The sequence below is a fragment of the Salminus brasiliensis genome, chromosome 7 (assembly GCF_030463535.1).
Source record: "Salminus brasiliensis chromosome 7, fSalBra1.hap2, whole genome shotgun sequence".
Lineage (NCBI taxonomy): Eukaryota > Metazoa > Chordata > Actinopteri > Characiformes > Bryconidae > Salminus > Salminus brasiliensis.
In genome coordinates this window covers 4,008,746-4,025,903 of record NC_132884.1, presented here as the reverse complement: position 1 = coordinate 4,025,903, position 17,158 = coordinate 4,008,746, and the positions used below count along the sequence as shown (strand labels likewise).

The window sequence follows — 17,158 nt, the reverse complement described above, 5'->3', positions numbered from 1 at the left end:
TGGAAATAGCTGAGAAGGTAAACATAACACTAATGTATCTCTCTCTCTCTCTCTCTCTCTCTCTCTCTCTCTCTCTCTCACAGCCCTGATTAGAATGCGGGGGAGCGAGTCGCTGCTGCAAATTGAAAACATATTGATTCTCCCTCTGTTCCCATCGCCTGTGTGCGGAGCAGAAAGGGAGAGACAGAGAGAGAGAGAGAGAGAGAGAGAGAGAGAGAGAGAGAGAGAGAGAGAGAGAGAGAGATGAAGGACAGAACAGGGTCAGGGATGGCAAAGGCGTGAGATTCTGAAAGTAGGAAGCAGTGGAGATGGTGAGGTACAGCGCTTGACCCACACGCGTGAAGCATCTTGGAGTAAGAGTGCTGATGCAGGATCAGCTCACATAAATAAAAACAGCGGCTCCTAAGTGCTTCTTGGCTCGGACACCCAGTTCTAGGAAAGAATCTTAACTGGAGTAGATTAGAGGAGCAAACAACAGTCCAGTCCGGTCCAAACCAGATCTCAGGAGACTGGTCAGCTGTATTTGGTTGTATTTGGCCATTTTAACCCTGAGAGCTAAATAGCATTATTATTATTATTATTATTATTATTATTATACAACTACTACTATTTATTACTGTGTCATTGTATTTATAGGCTAATAATTACAAATCTCCTGCTGTACTACAATAATAATAATAATAATACTAATAATAATAATTAGCAGTAGTAGTAGTAGAAGTAATCTTTTCCATAAGACAATGTGTTATTGTATTTATAGGCTAATAATAAAATTTCCTGCTGTACTATAATTATAATTATTATTCTTATTAGTATTATTAATATTGTTGTTGTTGTTGTTGTTGTTGCTTTTATAGTATTATAGTACTTATAGTGCTTATAGTACCAAAATATGGCTACCAATATTAGTATAACATAATTAATATATATTTTTTTATTATAAAGTTATTATTTATTATATTACTACTGTACTGTATTCTACTACACTACTATGCTATATACATAATATATATATATATGTACTGTATATTGTTGCACTAATACTTCAACATCTCACCCTTCCCTGTATTCCACTTATACTCCATTCTATTTATATTGTACTATAAGATTCTTGAGGAACCTTTGGAGGTTCCCCAGTCTGAAACTGTGGAGGAACCTTCGAAGAACCTTTTTTTTTCTTTAAACCTTTTCTTCGAAGGCTCTTCAAAGCACCTTAAGAGGTTCCTCTACAGTTTCAAATTCAAGAACCTCTAAACTGTTCCTCAAGGATCTTCTACATTTAACTCCTGTCAAGTGAACTCCTGTCACACCTGAATTTCTCTTCTGGGCATCAGGGAAGGTGCATCTCGTTTGATCTTCTCTGTTAAAAAGTAGAAGTTCCTTGAGGACAGCAGACGTCTAGCCGTCACAGCTTGGTTCTTATGAAAGTGGCTCAGATATTGTTTCCTGCTTTAAACACATCATCACCTTCAAGAACTGACTGTTCACTTACTGCCTAATATCTAGATCCCACATCTTGACAGGTGCTGTAACCAGAGAATCAGTGTTCGTTACTCATATCATTTTTGGTGGTTTTAATGTTATGGCTGATCAGCATGTCTTGAAACTTGGTCAAAAAAAGATTATCCACAAGTGTCCTCCATGTTCCCCAGTCCTCAATCCAAACAAGCGTCTCTGGGATTAGCTAGAACAAATCCAATCCAGGGTGGCTCAGCCCTGCGGCTTCAAGGATATAATGGATCTGCGGCCAACATCTTGGTGCCAGATACCACAGGACAGCTTCAGAGGTCCTGTAGAGTCCAATACCTCCATGGATCAGAGCGCAGATCTTCACGCCTGCCAATTTCTCCTGCATCTGCTAATGCCTTGGTGCCAGTCCCACCTGTGCATACCTTTGTGGTCTGGCTTTGGCGGCACACGGAGGACCAACATCATATTAGCCAGTTGGTCATAATGTTTTGGCTTAACTGTGATATGACACACAGTATACAGACATTGGTCTGAATGTGCAGCCACTGTTGCTGTTACTGCACACCAACGATGAACGCCAGCTCAGGTTATCGTGAATCCAGCGGACAACTCCTGTCTTGTAGAGTCAGCCCCTCAAATTAATGGTTCCTCCTAATCAGAGTTTTTGGACTCTGATTAGACGTAGCCCTGTAGAGGATTCCCACGGACAGCGTAATTAAGTCCATGACTAAGCTGAGGGTGTGTCCGAAAAAGCCTGACTCAGACTCCAGCGGGAGGCCACTGGTGTGAACAAGTGTCTCAAAATCAAACCTCCAGAGACGCTGAGGCTAATGCTGCATCCAGGTCCTGCTTATAAGTTTCTATATAAGTGATAGACTATATGTCCAGATGTTTGTGGACAATCCTTCTAGTGAGAGCAGTCAGCTATGTGAAGTAACCTTCATTGCTGCCAATAGAACAGCCTGAATCAACCTATTGTTACCACGCTGAATCCCAATTGGCTAGAACCCACGGGGTAGAAGGCCTTTTTTTTTTCTTTAAACCGTTTCTTCGAAGGCTCCTCAAAGCACCTTAAGAGGTTCCTCTACAGTTTCAAATTCAAGAACCTCTAAACTGTTCCTCAAGGATCTTCTACGTTTAACTCCTGTCAAGTGAACTCCTGTCACACCTGAATTTCTCTTCTGGGCATCAGGGAAGGGGCGTCTCGTTTGATCTTCTCTGTTAAAAAGTAGAAGTTCCTTGAGGACAGCAGACGTCTAGTCGTCACAGCTTGGTTCTTATAAAAGTGGCTCAGATATTGTTTCCTGCTTTAAACACATCATCACCTTCAAGAACTGACTGTTCACTTACTGCCTAATATCTAGATCCCACCTCTTGACAGGTGCTGTAACCAGAGAATCAGTGTTCGTTACTCATATCATTTTTGGTGGTTTTAATGTTATGGCTGATCAGCATGTCTTGAAACTTGGTCAAAAAAAGATTATCCACAAGTGTCCTCCATGTTCCCCAGTCCTCAATCCGAACAAGCGTCTCTGGGATTAGCTAGAACAAATCCAATCCAGGGTGGCTCAGCCCTGCGGCTTCAAGGATATAATGGATCTGCGGCCAACATCTTGGTGCCAGATACCACAGGACAGCTTCAGAGGTCCTGTAGAGTCCAATACCTCGATGGATCAGAGCGCAAGGGGGATCCCCTGACCTCAACATTCTGACCTCACTAATGCTCAAATCCTTCTTCTCTGGACAGTAGAGAGTAGGGTTTGACCTCAACAAAGGCAGGACAGGATAAGCTCTTTTTTTAAATACTCTTGGTTTCAGGAGAGACAATAAATAAGCAGGTGTCCCAATACTTTTGTCCAACCCCTGGAGCTACTAAAAGCTAATGTTAGGCTGACTGAAGCAAGCACTGAAGCCTGGACAGGCAGACGGAAGCAATCTCTTCAGCTAGCTAACTGCACAACACAATACCAACTGGACGCTGAGAGGACCCGGAGAGGACAGTATCTGGTAGGACTGGGAAATAATTACAAAATGTATGTTTGTTTTTGTTGGTACTTGATGTGGTTCTAAGCTATGCTAAGCTAAGCTAGGCTAGGCTGTGTTGCGGTGGGCCGCCCCAGTGCCATAACCCAGCCGATAAAAGCAGGAGGATGAGAGCTTATCTACAAACCCACTGTCAAAGGAAAACCATGCTGAGGCTAAATAACAGGGTGGTAAATAGGCTTGTACAACTGCATCTGAGCATTTTTCCAGGCTTGTGATGTGCTGATTAGCTCCTTCGCCCATGCCCAAGGACAGCATCTGCCCGGCTTTGACTCTGCCCAGTCTATGCACTGATACGGGTGATGATCGATGCTGAAACCCTGGCTCTTTGCGTTTGAGCTGTCCATAGGGGAGCCTTACATAACATAGCAGACAGCATCAGCAATGCAAAGCATCCAGTGTCAGTGGCGCTGTTGCTGCTGCTTCTGCTGCTGCTGCCGCCGCTGCTGCTGCCGCTGCTGTGAACAGCATCAGGTCATGTGGGGTGACAATACATACACATCCGCATGACTCGTCTTTCGGGACACTGAGCTCATTCATGATCACAGCTCATCAGCCTGAGAGTGATGAGCCTTAAACAGCGTCACTGACCTTTCACATCCCTCTTGCTCTAAACCATGTTCTGAGACATTCCACCACTGGAGCAAGTTTGCTGTCGCTCAGAGTAAAGATCACGGTGTTTATGATTCGGTGTCGTTTAATCGTGTGTTTATTACTGGAACAGCGAGCGGCTCTGTGGTCAGAGCCCCGGCTTGTTGGTACCCACATATTCAGCTGTAACAGCTGCCACGGTGGGGCCCTTAGCCTTCTCTGACTCCAGCTTTGTAAGCTGAGATGTGCCGAGAGAAGACGGCAACAAAGGCACTTAAACTTATTCTATAGAATTCTTTACTTCAGTCACGTACACTACGTGTCCAAATGTTTGTGGACACCCCTTCTAATAATAAATGCATTTAGCCGCTGGACGTTGCACCCACTGCTGACAGATGTGCAAGTGCCACTCCTGATTTTCTGTACAAAACATACAAAGTATGACATAAATGCATGTATTCTTTGAGTTGTTATGGTCAAAAATTCTTAACTGAATTTCTCTTTTGTATTAATTAGTAATTGATTGATTGATTGATTGATCGAAATTGTGTCATGAGAATCTCAACAGTAAATTCTGATCAACTTGCAGATTCTGCTCTATATGGTAACTGCCCAACTCCCTGAATGTCTTCATATTAATTGTTTGCTTGACTGATTGATTGATTGATTGATTAATTAATTGATTGACTGGCTGTTTTATTCATTCATTGATAATGTGTCATATCTATCCTAACAGTAAAGTCTGATTAACTTGAAGATTCTGCCCTATATGGTAACTGGCCAACTTCCTGACCGTTCTCATGCTGACTGGCTGACTGATAGTTTGATTGATTGATTGATTGATTGACAAATTGACTAATTGATCTCATTGATCTAATAATGAATTCATTGACTGATGGATTGATTGATTAATTAATTAATTAACGTGCCTTCTGTCTATCATAACAGAAAATTCTGATCAACTCGCGACTCTATATGGTAACTGCCCAACTTCCAGATTGGTCGACTGACTGATTGATAATTTGATTGATTAGCTGATTGATTAATGAATTGATAATGTGTCATATCTATCCTAACACTATATTCTGATCAACTCTCAGATTCTGCTCTATATGGTAACTGCCTAACTTCCTGACCGTCCTCATGTTGACTGACTGACTGATTAATTCATTGATTGATTGATTAACTGATTGATTAATTTATTAATACAGCGTCATGTCTATCCTAACCGTAAATTCATCTTGCAGATTCTGCTCTATATGGTAACTGCCCAATCCCTGGCTGTCTTCAGGTTGATTGATTGATTGCCTGACTAGCTGATTGATTAATTAATCAATCATGTTTCATAAGAATCCCAACAGTAAATTCTGCTCCCACAGATTCTGCTCTACATGGCTGCCTAACTGTCCTCATATTACCCTCCTCTGCTATCTGCCACAACCTCCCCACTGTTCTCCTCCCCCTGCATTCTCTCCTCCCTTTCTCTCATCTCGTCTCCTCCTCCCCTCTTCGCTCTTCTCTCATGGAAGTGTGTCACTCCTGCGTGCATCCGATATCTGCCGTCCCAACAGGACTCGACACGCTTTATTTTTAAACCGTCCTTGGAACCAAAGCAGGAAAGAGAGGAAGAGAGAGAGAGAGAGTGGGTGGAGACAGTGTTAATAGAGCCTGCTGTTGGTTCAATAGGAACAAGCAAGGCCGAGTTTCAGATAGCCAGTCATAACATTAGCAGGTGTGAAAAGTATTCCCAGTCATTGCTCAGGTAGAAGTGAGTGGAGATACGAGGGTTTAAGAGACTTCTATAGAAGCTGAAGTATCAACTGAAGCTTTTTACTCCAGTAAAAGTGTAAAAGTACTGGTTTCAGAACCACTTCAAGTAGAAAAGTAAAAGTAATGCAAGGAAAACAAAGGCCGAAAGCTTGGGCCGCGACACAGGGGTCTATAGTGCAGTACCCCCCCCCCCCCCCCCCCAAAACCCATTTCTCTAAAAGCTATAATGAGGAGAATGTTCTATTAAAATGTTGATGTTAAAAATGTTGGGCTGCACTAGGCTCCTGTTTCAGCTGCAGATCTGCCCATTGAAAATGAAGCATTTCAGTAATATCAGCTCTATTAAAGGAGCGTCTCTGTGCTCTACTGAGCATCAACATGAGCTTCATGGAGGAAAATATGAGGAGTCGTTGTCTAGAAGGTTTGTAAAGCTGCAGAAAGTCAGACTTCAGAGGCGTGTGATCAATAAGCTTTATTGGAATGTAAATGTGGGGCTTAGTCGGGACGTTTCACTGCAGCTCTCTTGAGTCTCTGCCACGGACACAGTCTTCATACTAGACTACAGACGTGAAACCTTGAGCTGTGGAGCGAAAGATTGAAAGATTGAGCTGTGGAGGAACTGTGCTCTCAGGAATGATGGTCGGTGCTTCATCCAGTACTTTTGAGATGAGCTGGGGAGTTAAGGATGGTGATCATCCAACATCCCGACCTCACTGACCTCAGATCCTCACAGCAATGCTCCTCCAAAATCCAGTAGAAAGCCTTCTTCCCTGGACAGTAGAGACAGTTACTCCAACAAAAGCAGGACAGGATACATTCTTTTTTAATGCCCTTAATTTCAGGAGAAACAATGGAAAAAGCAGGTGTCCCAATACTTTTGTCCACTTTTGTGGACTTTTGAGGTAAAGAGGAAAATGTGTGTAAATTAGATCTCTACATATTCTCCCTCCCTCCGTCGCTGCTTCTGTTCCTTCCTCCTGGTTGACTTTGCTGGTGGCTATGGTGCAGAAGTGCTTCCTAAACTAGGCCAGTCAGCGGCAGGTGCCTCATTCATGCTCCGCAGCTCCGACTTCCACGGGACGATTTAGGGCGCTCTAACACATCCCCGAGGCGAAATAGAGAGAGAGAGAGAGACAGAGAGAGAGAAGAATATGGGTGAGAGGCATTGTAAAGGTGTGTTGCCCCAAATAGGCCAGAAGCAAATCAGGCGCTTGTTCCCGGAGTGAAGCTTTAAGCTCTTTAATGCCAACTGTACTGGACAAACTGGGCCAGCAGCGATCGCTCAAACTGCAGGACAGAGTGCTCGCAGTGCTGGTACCCACTGTTCTACTCAGAATCAGGTTCTCTCCCAAATCACACATTAGCTCCTCTGTTGCTGTTCAGCTTGTGGGAGTTAGAGGAAACCTTGGACCAGGAGAAGCAGACTTTGTCCTACAGCTCGAGGAACTTTTGGAGGTTCTTCAGTCACTTTGAAACTGTGGAGGAACCTTTTCTTGAAGGATCCTCAAAGAACCTCCAAAGCATCCTTGAGGATCTTTACCTTTAACAGTGTACAGTTCCAGTTCGTTAACTGGGCGATTGGTGTGCCCCTTCCTGACTGTAGGGGGAGCCCAGGAGCAGGAAATACCGATTCGGCCGCTGAATCTATCCTAAACTAACACAACTGCCCATGCCAGAGGCCGAGGCAGTCAGAGGGGCGTTTGCCAGCAGTGAGTTTGTTGGTTTTGCCCAGAGCTGCTGTAAGCTGCCTAATGGTGTTTGGGATCTGTGTGATTGCCGTGTTGGACAGCAGTGCGGACAAACACGCCAGTCAGCCACGACCCTCTGCCTCTGCCAACCCGCTTGATTAGGGCTGCGCTGCGCTGGCACAAACTCACACACACGCAGAGTAATCTTCACCCCGCCACTCTGCTGCTCGTAGTGCTCGGATGCTGGAAGCTGTGTTTCTTGCATATCTCATATGTCCTGAAAAACTTCACTTAGGTGAATCGCTCTCGTTCTTTAAGCGGAATGCCGCTGCGCCCCTTAGATTAGGCTGTGTACATTGTCCCAGCTAACATACCCGTGCTGGGGCTTGTACGGGTCGCCCAACTGGGTCTGGTCACCTCAGATGTTCTACTACTTCTACTACTCTCTGCTCCTGTTCATCGTAATGTAAACATGGCCAGGTCAACCATATGTCAATCAGATGAGGTTTTTCGCACGAGATGTTGTGCAAATGTAACGGGTCCGGACTGTGATGTAACAGTCTAGGGGTTTTGGAATCGGCCCGTTTTACAGCTCTATTTTGGTTCTGCTGGAGATTTTGAAGGAGGAATAGCAGGGTTTAAGGTTTATGGTACACTATATGTCCATATATTTGTGGACACCCCTTCTAAACTATGCATTCTGCTACTTTAAGTTGCACCCATTGCTGATACAGATGTGCAAATGCACACACACACAGCTTGTCAAGTCCCTGTAGAGAAGTACTGCCAATAGAATAGGACTCTCTGGAGCAGATAAACATGAACCTATTGGCACCATGCTGCCTAATGCCAGGTGTGGGCCAGAGGGGTATAAGGCCCCCTGACATTGAGCTGAGATGAAAACTTCACTTAGGTGAATCGCTCTCGTTCTTTAAGCAGAATGCCGCTGCGCCCCTTAGATTAGGCCGTGTACACTGTCCTAGCTAACATGCCCATGCTGGGGCTTGTATGGGTCGCCCAACTGGGAATTTAACGTCGCTGATGTCCGACTCAAAATGCCTCCAGTAAGAGGCCCTGGCGCTGTCAGCCCTATGACCAGACGTTCACTAGTTCGAGTCCCGGTCATGCTGCTAGCCATCGGCAGCCAGAGCCTGAGACAACAACCATCACCATCATTTAGCACAGCACAGGAAGTGGCCGAACGGATAAACAACAAGCTGATTTGCATATTCAGACTATCCGGATTCCAGTCACATGATGTGACCAGGTGTAAACGGGTTCTCGGCCAAGACCAGAGGCTTAATTTGGAGAGATCGGATAAGCCAGAGAGCTCCGCTACTCTCAATCCTACTGAGATGCACTCTGTAAACAGGGACACACAGTGTCACTGACGCAAAGCACCAAAAAGCTTCTTTGGCCTGCTAAGTCATGGTGGATCAGACGAGGACGGTGTGTTGATGGGTCGTTGGACAGTTGTAGGGTGTGTGTGTGTTAAAACACACAGAACGTACTAACGTTTACACGCTGTAGGGTGTACAAGCAGCCTCAAGGGGGCGCTATATGACACTACAGGAGGATCACACTTGCCATTAACGCACTGTCCCGTTCCGATAAGCCGCGGGACAGGCCCGGAGGCCGCAGTGCTGTTTCGTGGACGTCTTCTCGGAGCGCGCAGGTGAGAGGAGTGGCACGTGTGGAGCATTTTGAGGTTGTGGTTTATTGGATGTGGCGGAGAGCCGGATGAGGCTGCAGCCCCATAAGGGTGATAAAGTCTGCTCGGCTCGCAGCGCTGCGGCGCATCATAACATATGGAGCTGAAGCATTACTGTAATACATTCATAACTCTCTCTTATCTAATCTCTCTCTCGCACACTCCAGCTCTCTCTCGCTCTCTCTCGCTCTCTCACTCACTCTATACCACTTTCTCCACCTCTCACCGTTTCTGGTTTGTCTTGCTCTCCTCACTCCCTCTCTTTCCCTTTCTTCTTCTTTCCCCTCTTTCACACACTCCTCTCTCTCTCCTCCCTCTTACTCGCTCTCTTCACTTCCTCTTATTCATCCTCTCAAAACCCTTCTCTCTCTCTCTCTCTCTCTCTCTGCCATTTCATCTCCCTCTTATTCCCCTCCATACACTCTCTCGCCTTTCGTCTAGAGCTTCTCCTTCCTCTTATGCTCTCTCTCTCTTTGCCTTCTCTCCAGCTCTCTCATCCACCCACTCCTGCCCCATCTTTCTCTCTCTCTCTTGCTCTCTCTCTCCACTCCCTCTCTCGTCCACCTGCTCCTGCGCCACCTCTCTCATCCACCCGTTCTAGTCCCATCTCTCTCTCTCCTCCACCCGTTCCTGCCCCATCTCTCTCCCTCATCCCCCTGTCTCTCTTTCTCTCTCTCTGCCTTTTCCTCTCCACCTTCTTTCTCATCCACCCGCTCTAGCCCCATCTCTCTCTCTCTCTGTCTCTCCATTCTCTCTCCAGTCTCTCTCACCCACCTGCACCTGCCCCATCTCTCTCTCTCTCATCCACCCGCTCCTGCCCCATCTCTCTCTCTCTCTCTCTCTCTCTCTCTCTTTCTCCACTCCCTCTCTCATCCACCTGCTCTTGCCCCACCTCTCTCATCCACCCGCTCCTGCCCCATCTCTCTCTCTCGCTCTCTCTCCACTCCCTCTCTCATCCACCTGCTCCTGCGCCACCTCTCTCATCCACCCGTTCTAGCCCCCATCTCTCTCTCTCTCATCCACCCGCTCCAGCCCCATCTCTCTCCCCCCCTCCACTCCCTCTCTCCTCCACCCGCTTCAGCCCCATCTCTCTCTCTCTCTCTCTCTCCACTCTCTCTCTCATCCACCTGCCCCTGCCCCATCTCTCTCTCTTTCTCCCTTTTATCTTTTTTTTTCTACTCCCCTTTCTCTCTCTCTGTCTCTCTCTCTACCTCTCTACCCCCACCCTATCCCTCTCTCTCTATATCTCTAGGTCTCTCTCTTCCCTGTTCTCTCTCTATCACCCCCCCCCCCCCCCCCCCCCCAGTATCAGTGGTGTGTATCGCTGACTGGTTGAGAGTGTTTCGTTTGCAGACTTGAATGTTAAACGTGTCCTCTGCCTCCACTCCACAGACAGAGGGCATTACTGAGGGAAAAGCTAATCTAGCTGTCTGAGCCTTATTCATGCGAGACGCCTTCTCCCTCTCTCTCTCTCTCTCTCTCTCTCTCTCTCTCTCTCCCCTCTCTCTCTCTCTCCTCTCTCCCCTCTCTCTCTCTCTCTATCTCTCTCCCTCTCTCCCCCCTCTCTACCTCTCTCTCTCTATCTCTCTCTCTCTCTCTCTCTATCTCTCTCCCTCTCTCCCCCCTCTCTCTCTATCTCTCTCTCCCTCTCTCTCTCTATCTCTCTCTCCCTCTCTCCCCCCCTCTCTCCCTCTCTCTATCTCTCTCTCCCCCTCTCCCCCCTCTCTCTCTCTCTCTCTGACTGCTTCTCTCTATTACCTCTTTCTCTTTTGTCTTCTATTCCATTTCTTCCCCCTCTCTCGTCCCCTCCATCTTCTAGTGTGTGTGTGTGTGTGTGTATGTATGTGTGTGTGTGTGTGTGTGCGGTTCCTCCTGTGTGTCTTCAGTGTCGCTCCACGCTCTGCCTCACTTTCAATTCCTGCATCCCCCAGGGCCAAAGCACTAACTCTGCTCAAATATCTGGGCCTCTGTTCAGAGAGGAGCTGTGGGTCAGCATGCTGATCTCATATTCTCCCCTTATTTACAGCCAGCTTAAAGTGACCGGTCAGCAAACCCCCCCAAAATCACACCTACACCCCCCTCCCTACACGTAGCCCATCGGTCAAGACAGGTTCGCTGTCTAAGGTTTGATCCTTGAGTTTTGCGCTGGAGCTACGAGGCTAATGTGGCTAACAAGTAGTGGCAGCCAATAGTCACCCAATTAGCACTGCACCAGCCGCACCCCTGAATCCCTGCGGGGGTAAATATACACTACCTCCATTAGCTCATTCATTTCCCCACAACCTGTCCAAAAGTATCCGGACACTCTCTGAGTCCAGCTCCTTGACGGTTCACCCACACTCTTGGGGAATTTTCACACTTTACACAAGTCTGCAATCAGGACCGGTTCTGGGCTCACACTTTTACACGGAGCGCAGACTCTAGAACAGTGTGAAGGTTAGAGAACCTTTTAGAAGAGTGTGGATTGGAGAACACTCTAGAACAGACTGAATTTCTGAGAAACACTCTAGAACAGACTGAATTTCTGAGAAACACTCTAGAACAGTTTGAATATAGAACCTTTAAGAAGAGTGTGGATTGGAAGAACACTCTAGAACAGTTTGAATATAGAACCTTTTAGAAGAGTGTGGATTGGAGAACACTTTAGAACAGACTGAATGTTAGAGAACACTCTAGAACAGACTGAATGTTAGAGAACACTCTAGAACTGTGTGAATATCAGAGAACACTCTAGAACAGTTTGGATGGAGAACCTTTTAGAAGAGTGTGGATTGAAGAACACTCTAGAACAGACTGAATGTTAGAGAACACTCTAGAACAGACTGAATGTTAGAGAACACTCTAGAACTGTGTGAATATCAGAGAACACTCTAGAACAGTTTGGATGGAGAACCTTTTAGAAGAGTGTGGATTGGAGAACACTTTAGAACAGACTGAATGTTAGAGAACACTTTAGAACAGACTGAATGTTAGAGAACACTCTAGAACAGACTGAATGTTAGAGAACACTCTAGAACTGTGTGAATATCAGAGAACACTCTAGAACAGTTTGGATGGAGAACCTTTTAGAAGAGTGTGGATTGAAGAACACTCTAGAACAGACTGGATGTAGGAGAACCTCCTTTCTGAACAGTGTTTGCTGGGGTCTGTTGGAGAACGCTGAGGTGTTGTGCTGTGGGTTCCTCAGGTCTGGAGGTTTGAGCCACCGCTGAAGCCCGGCTGTGTGATCGGGTCGCCAGGGGGCGCCAGTCACTGCGAGCAAAGGCTGAGAGAAGCGGCACGTTTCAGCACCGCGGACAGAGACGAACATGTCCGCTCGTGCTGCTGCTCCTGCTGACACAGCCAAGAAACTTCAGCCCGCGCGTGTGGGCACGAGCACAGCTCCATCTCGACCTGCTCGTGCTGGATGTCAGGGTGGTCGCAGGCTTTGATCTCCCACCAAAGTCACTGAGATGGAAACCACAGAGAGAAGAGGGTTAAATATCGCGATAGACTGAAACTAAAGCGCGAGAGGAAGATCAAAGGCTTTTTTTGTGATACTAATGACCCAAGATGTCCAAATGTTTGTGGACACCCTTCGATTGAATGCATTCAGCTACGTTAAGTTGCACACATTGCTGACACAGATGTGCAAATGCACACACACACACACACACACACACACACGGATAATTGCCTCGTCCCTATAGAGCCCCTATACCTATTGGCACCATGCTGCCTAATGCCAGGCGTGGGCTAGAGGGGTGTAAATAAAGCCCCCCAGCACTGAGCTGTGGAGCAGTGGAGGAGCTCTGCTCTCTGGAATGATGCTTGGTGGAGCTCCATCCAGTACTTTTTTTTAGGGTAAGTTGGGGATAATTAGGTGGGGGGTGGGGTTGGGGTTGGGGGGGGGGGTGATCATCCAACATCCTGACCTCACTAATGCAGCTCTTGTTTTGAATGCAATCAAATCCTCACAGCCATGCTGCTCCCAAATATAGTGGAAAGCCTTTAAAACAAAGCAGCAGGATGAACTCTGGTTTTTAATACAATGAACGAGCAGGTGTCCAAATACTTTTGTCACTACAGTGTGCGTGTGCTATTTATGCATATTTAATCTTAAATATGCAAATCTGACCCTGATAACCCAATCAGAGACCAACACCACCAACACCCCCCTCCCCTCCCCTCCCCCCCTCCCCCTCTCTCGCTGCTGTTGTGCGCGCGCTGTGGATCTCTCTTCTCTCTTTTTTCGCTGCCCCCCTCCCCCTCCCCCCTCCCCCTCCCCCCTTCCTCCTCCTCCTCCTCCTCCTCCTCTCCACTCGTACAGCAGCAGCGCACTGAAGAGCCGGAGAGGCGGGAGGCGCGCGCGGTTCACCACATTTTTTATCCCTCATTATTTCTTCTTCTTCGTTCGTTTCGTTTCTTTCTTTTTCTCCCCCCTCCTCTTCCTCCTCTTCCTCCTCTTCTTCCTCCTCCTCCTCCGCTCGCGCTCTCTTCGTGTCGTGATTTCCTTCATCATCACCACCACCACGACCACGTCCGCGACCACCACCTTCATCACCACAACAACTACCACCACCACCACCACCATCATCATCGTCGTCCTCCTCCTCCTCCTCCTCTTCCTCTTCTTCATCGCGGCTGTTGATGGCGCGAGGGCCGCGCGCATCTCGGTGCGATAGAACGTGCATCCTTAGCGTCAGCGTCGGCGTCGCGTGCAGAAGAGAAGAAGAAGCATCAGCATCAGCATCAGCAGCAGCATCAGCAGCAGCAGCAGCAGCGGCGCGAGCGCTTGAGAACCGGCCGGAGCCTCGAGCCCCCCGCGTCCGGCCCCGCTGATGCTCGCCTTGCACCTCCGGATCTGCTGCCCCTGCCCCAGCGCGCGCGGACCGTGGCCGCTGCCCCCCTCCCGGACACGTCGACGGAGTAAAAACGCCACATATGGAAACAGGGGACCGCAATTTTAGGAAAAAGGGAAACTAACCACCTGCTTTTTTTAGGGGGGGGGGGTTGTTTGTTTGTTGATTTGTTTGTTTGTTTTGCTTCTGTTTATTTGTTTGTTTGTTTATTTCCCATCTCTGCGCTCTGATCTCCTCGGTGATTCACTATGGCTTCATTTTTGCTTCCTTCCCTCCTGCTCGACATCGTCATGCTACCCCCCAACATCCATTCAGTCTAAAAACCATCCGGGAACCTTTTATTTTCTTCTTGGCTGGCTGTTTGTATATTTTGGCACCCCCCCTCTCCCCTCCTTCCCTCCTTCCCTCATTCCTGCCATCCTTTATTCTCTCTCTCCATGTTAAGCTTCATAGAGTCATAGAGTCGGAGAGGCAGAACCGTGTGATTTGGTGGCTTCGCCAATGCTAGCCATCACTCATCACTCAACGACTGGCGTTGCATGGCCATTTGGGCAGCAGCAGCACCACCACCATCACCACCACCACCACTGCCACCACCTCTAATCCGTTGGCTGTAGGAGTCTATGAGGATCCTCATCCCCTCCACCTCAGCGCACAGCACAGTCAGGCTGGGAACACTCGGTGGACTCACAGCGGGCTCGTGCCGGCCCGGTGGAAGGAAGCCGCCGCAAGCCGCCGCAAGCCGCGAGCAGGTCGAGCTTTAGGAAGGATCCTATGCATTGATTAGCCCACCCCTGACTCTGAGTCTAGCATACTAGGTGCAGCGATCTCCAAGCCAAGCCTCCCGAGCCCGAAGCCATCCCGAGGTTCTTCTTCTTAGTAACTCTTCTTAGTGTATCATGTTCTGTACAGGTGGTGTCGCCTCAGATCCTGCCTCCGCTTTCTCCACAGTTTTCCTGAAATAAGAAGGAAGCGCTCAGGCTTGACGGAAAGACAGGTAGCTCTAGTGGTCTTCCTTACTTCCTTACTCGTGTCGAACCCGTCCTTCACTGCCTCTTGCGATTCCTGGGTTCGTCCCCTACCTTCCCACCTCTTTTGGAATTTCTACCACCCCCTCCTCCCGCTCCCCCTTCATCAACCCCACCTGCACTGCACCTCCGGTGCTCGGTTTTCTTGCTTGAGTTGGTCCCTTAAATTTACAACTATTTACTTCCTATACATCAAGAGGAAAGGGGGTCCCCCTTTCGTAGAATGCGGCAACATGGGTCTCTTTGACCGCGGAGTTCAGATGCTTCTGACCACGGTGGGCGCCTTCGCCGCCTTCAGCCTCATGACCATCGCGGTTGGCACGGACTACTGGCTCTACTCGAGAGGAGTGTGCAAAATAAAGACTAACAACGAGAACGAGACCAGCAAGAAGAACGAAGAGGTGATGACACACTCCGGGCTGTGGAGGACCTGCTGTTTAGAAGGTAGGAACCTTTTCGTGGTTGTCTATGGTCCACCAGGTGGTCTCTACTCGCGGCCGTCCGAGGCCTGAGTAGAGAATCTGAGCTATGATCCCAACCAGTGCTTGGCGTTCCTGGTGGTTCCCTTTCAGAACCAAGGGTTCCATGCCATGGTAGAAACTGTGGAACCCAGTAGTGGGGGTAGGGTGTATGCATCAGCCTTCTCAGAAGAACATTGCTCATCTAGGATCACTTGCCATAGAGACACTTGATACACACTGTCCACACTGTGGATCCAAGCCTTGCTCTGCCCGAAAGCATCCGTCATGGCTTCTCTCTTCGGGCCGGGCCAGGCCGAGATTTGTATGCAGATTACGGTGTAATTTTTCGCAGCAGAACAGCCTGTTTGCTCCGTTCCGGGGGTTCAATTAAGGATGTCTGACAGCAGATTCAATCAGGGAAAGTCGAGAGCAGGTGAAACGGGCCAAGCTCGCCTGTCGCGCCATCTGATGCCTCAGCGAGAGAGAGCGAGCGAGCAAGAGGGAGGGAGAGGGAGGAAATGTAAAGAAATGTCACCAGCTGTTCAAACATCTCAGGTTCTGCCTCACACCTGGGCCAGCTGTTCACCTGTCACCTTCCTAACAGGTGAATGCTGAACTGGCCTTGACAGATATGAAAGATATGAAACATCATATCTACCTCGGACCACCACTCACTGGTCAGCTCATGAGCTGGACCTACCGCATACCGGCCCACTGTATGGGTCCACAGTTTCAGGCTGTAGCTCATGTATCTGAGCTCATGCTCTGCATACCTTGTCTTCATTGGTACGTTCTGACCACTGGACCACTGTTGACTAAAAAGAAAATTGGGTGATGGTCTTTGTAGTGGTATTGCTTGGGGGTCCACCAGCCAACAGTGGTCCCATATTCAGAAACTGACCATTGGTGAAGGTCTAGAGGATGACTAACACAAACTGTATCGGCAGATGGGCTACAGTCTCTAAGTGTCCGCCCACAAGATCTAGAGCTTGGGTTTTGAAATGTTTCTAATAAAGTGGCCAGTGAGCGAAATTATTGTATGTCCTACTCAAAGTGTTATACACCAATGGACTCCATTACCCATAATGCTTCATAGAGCTTCAGCCGTCCATACCAATGCTTCCCAGAGTGCCGCCTGAGTCAGCACATCAGAGTCAGTGACCGCCCCAACGCCGTCTCTGCTCAATATAATTTCCATTGGTAATGGCCTGTCCTGTGCTAAGTTACGGCTGGACCCGAATCGATAAAGCCTGACCTATGGTTTACTCTTGGCCTAAACGTTTTGCTGTGCTGAGTATCGCATTATTAGAGCGAGACGTCACGTGTGGTTTATGGGCCGCTTTGCAAACAAGTGAGACTCTGTTGGGTGGCTGTGTACATAGGGACTTCATAAGACATACATAAGCACTGAGTATTGAATAGCACATTTAAAAGGCAGTGCAGCGTATTAGATGGGGTCATTATTACATATTTTATGATGTGAATGACATTGTGAGTATTGATATAAGGCCCTTAAAAGTAAAGGACGGATGGACCTTTCTTCTACTTATAACAC

General features: G+C 47.9%; 1 protein-coding gene across 1 annotated transcript in view; it reads left to right on the top strand.

Moving 5' to 3' along the window:
• Window positions 1-13,578: 13,578 nt before the first annotated feature.
• The window catches only part of LOC140559827 (voltage-dependent calcium channel gamma-2 subunit-like), a 62,523-nt gene continuing 58,943 nt past the window's right edge, over window positions 13,579-17,158 (top strand). The window contains exon 1 of the mRNA XM_072683495.1: window positions 13,579-15,586. Within this exon, the coding sequence (XP_072539596.1) occupies window positions 15,376-15,586 (211 nt within the window). The 5' untranslated portion in view covers window positions 13,579-15,375. The remainder of the gene's footprint in view (window positions 15,587-17,158) is intronic.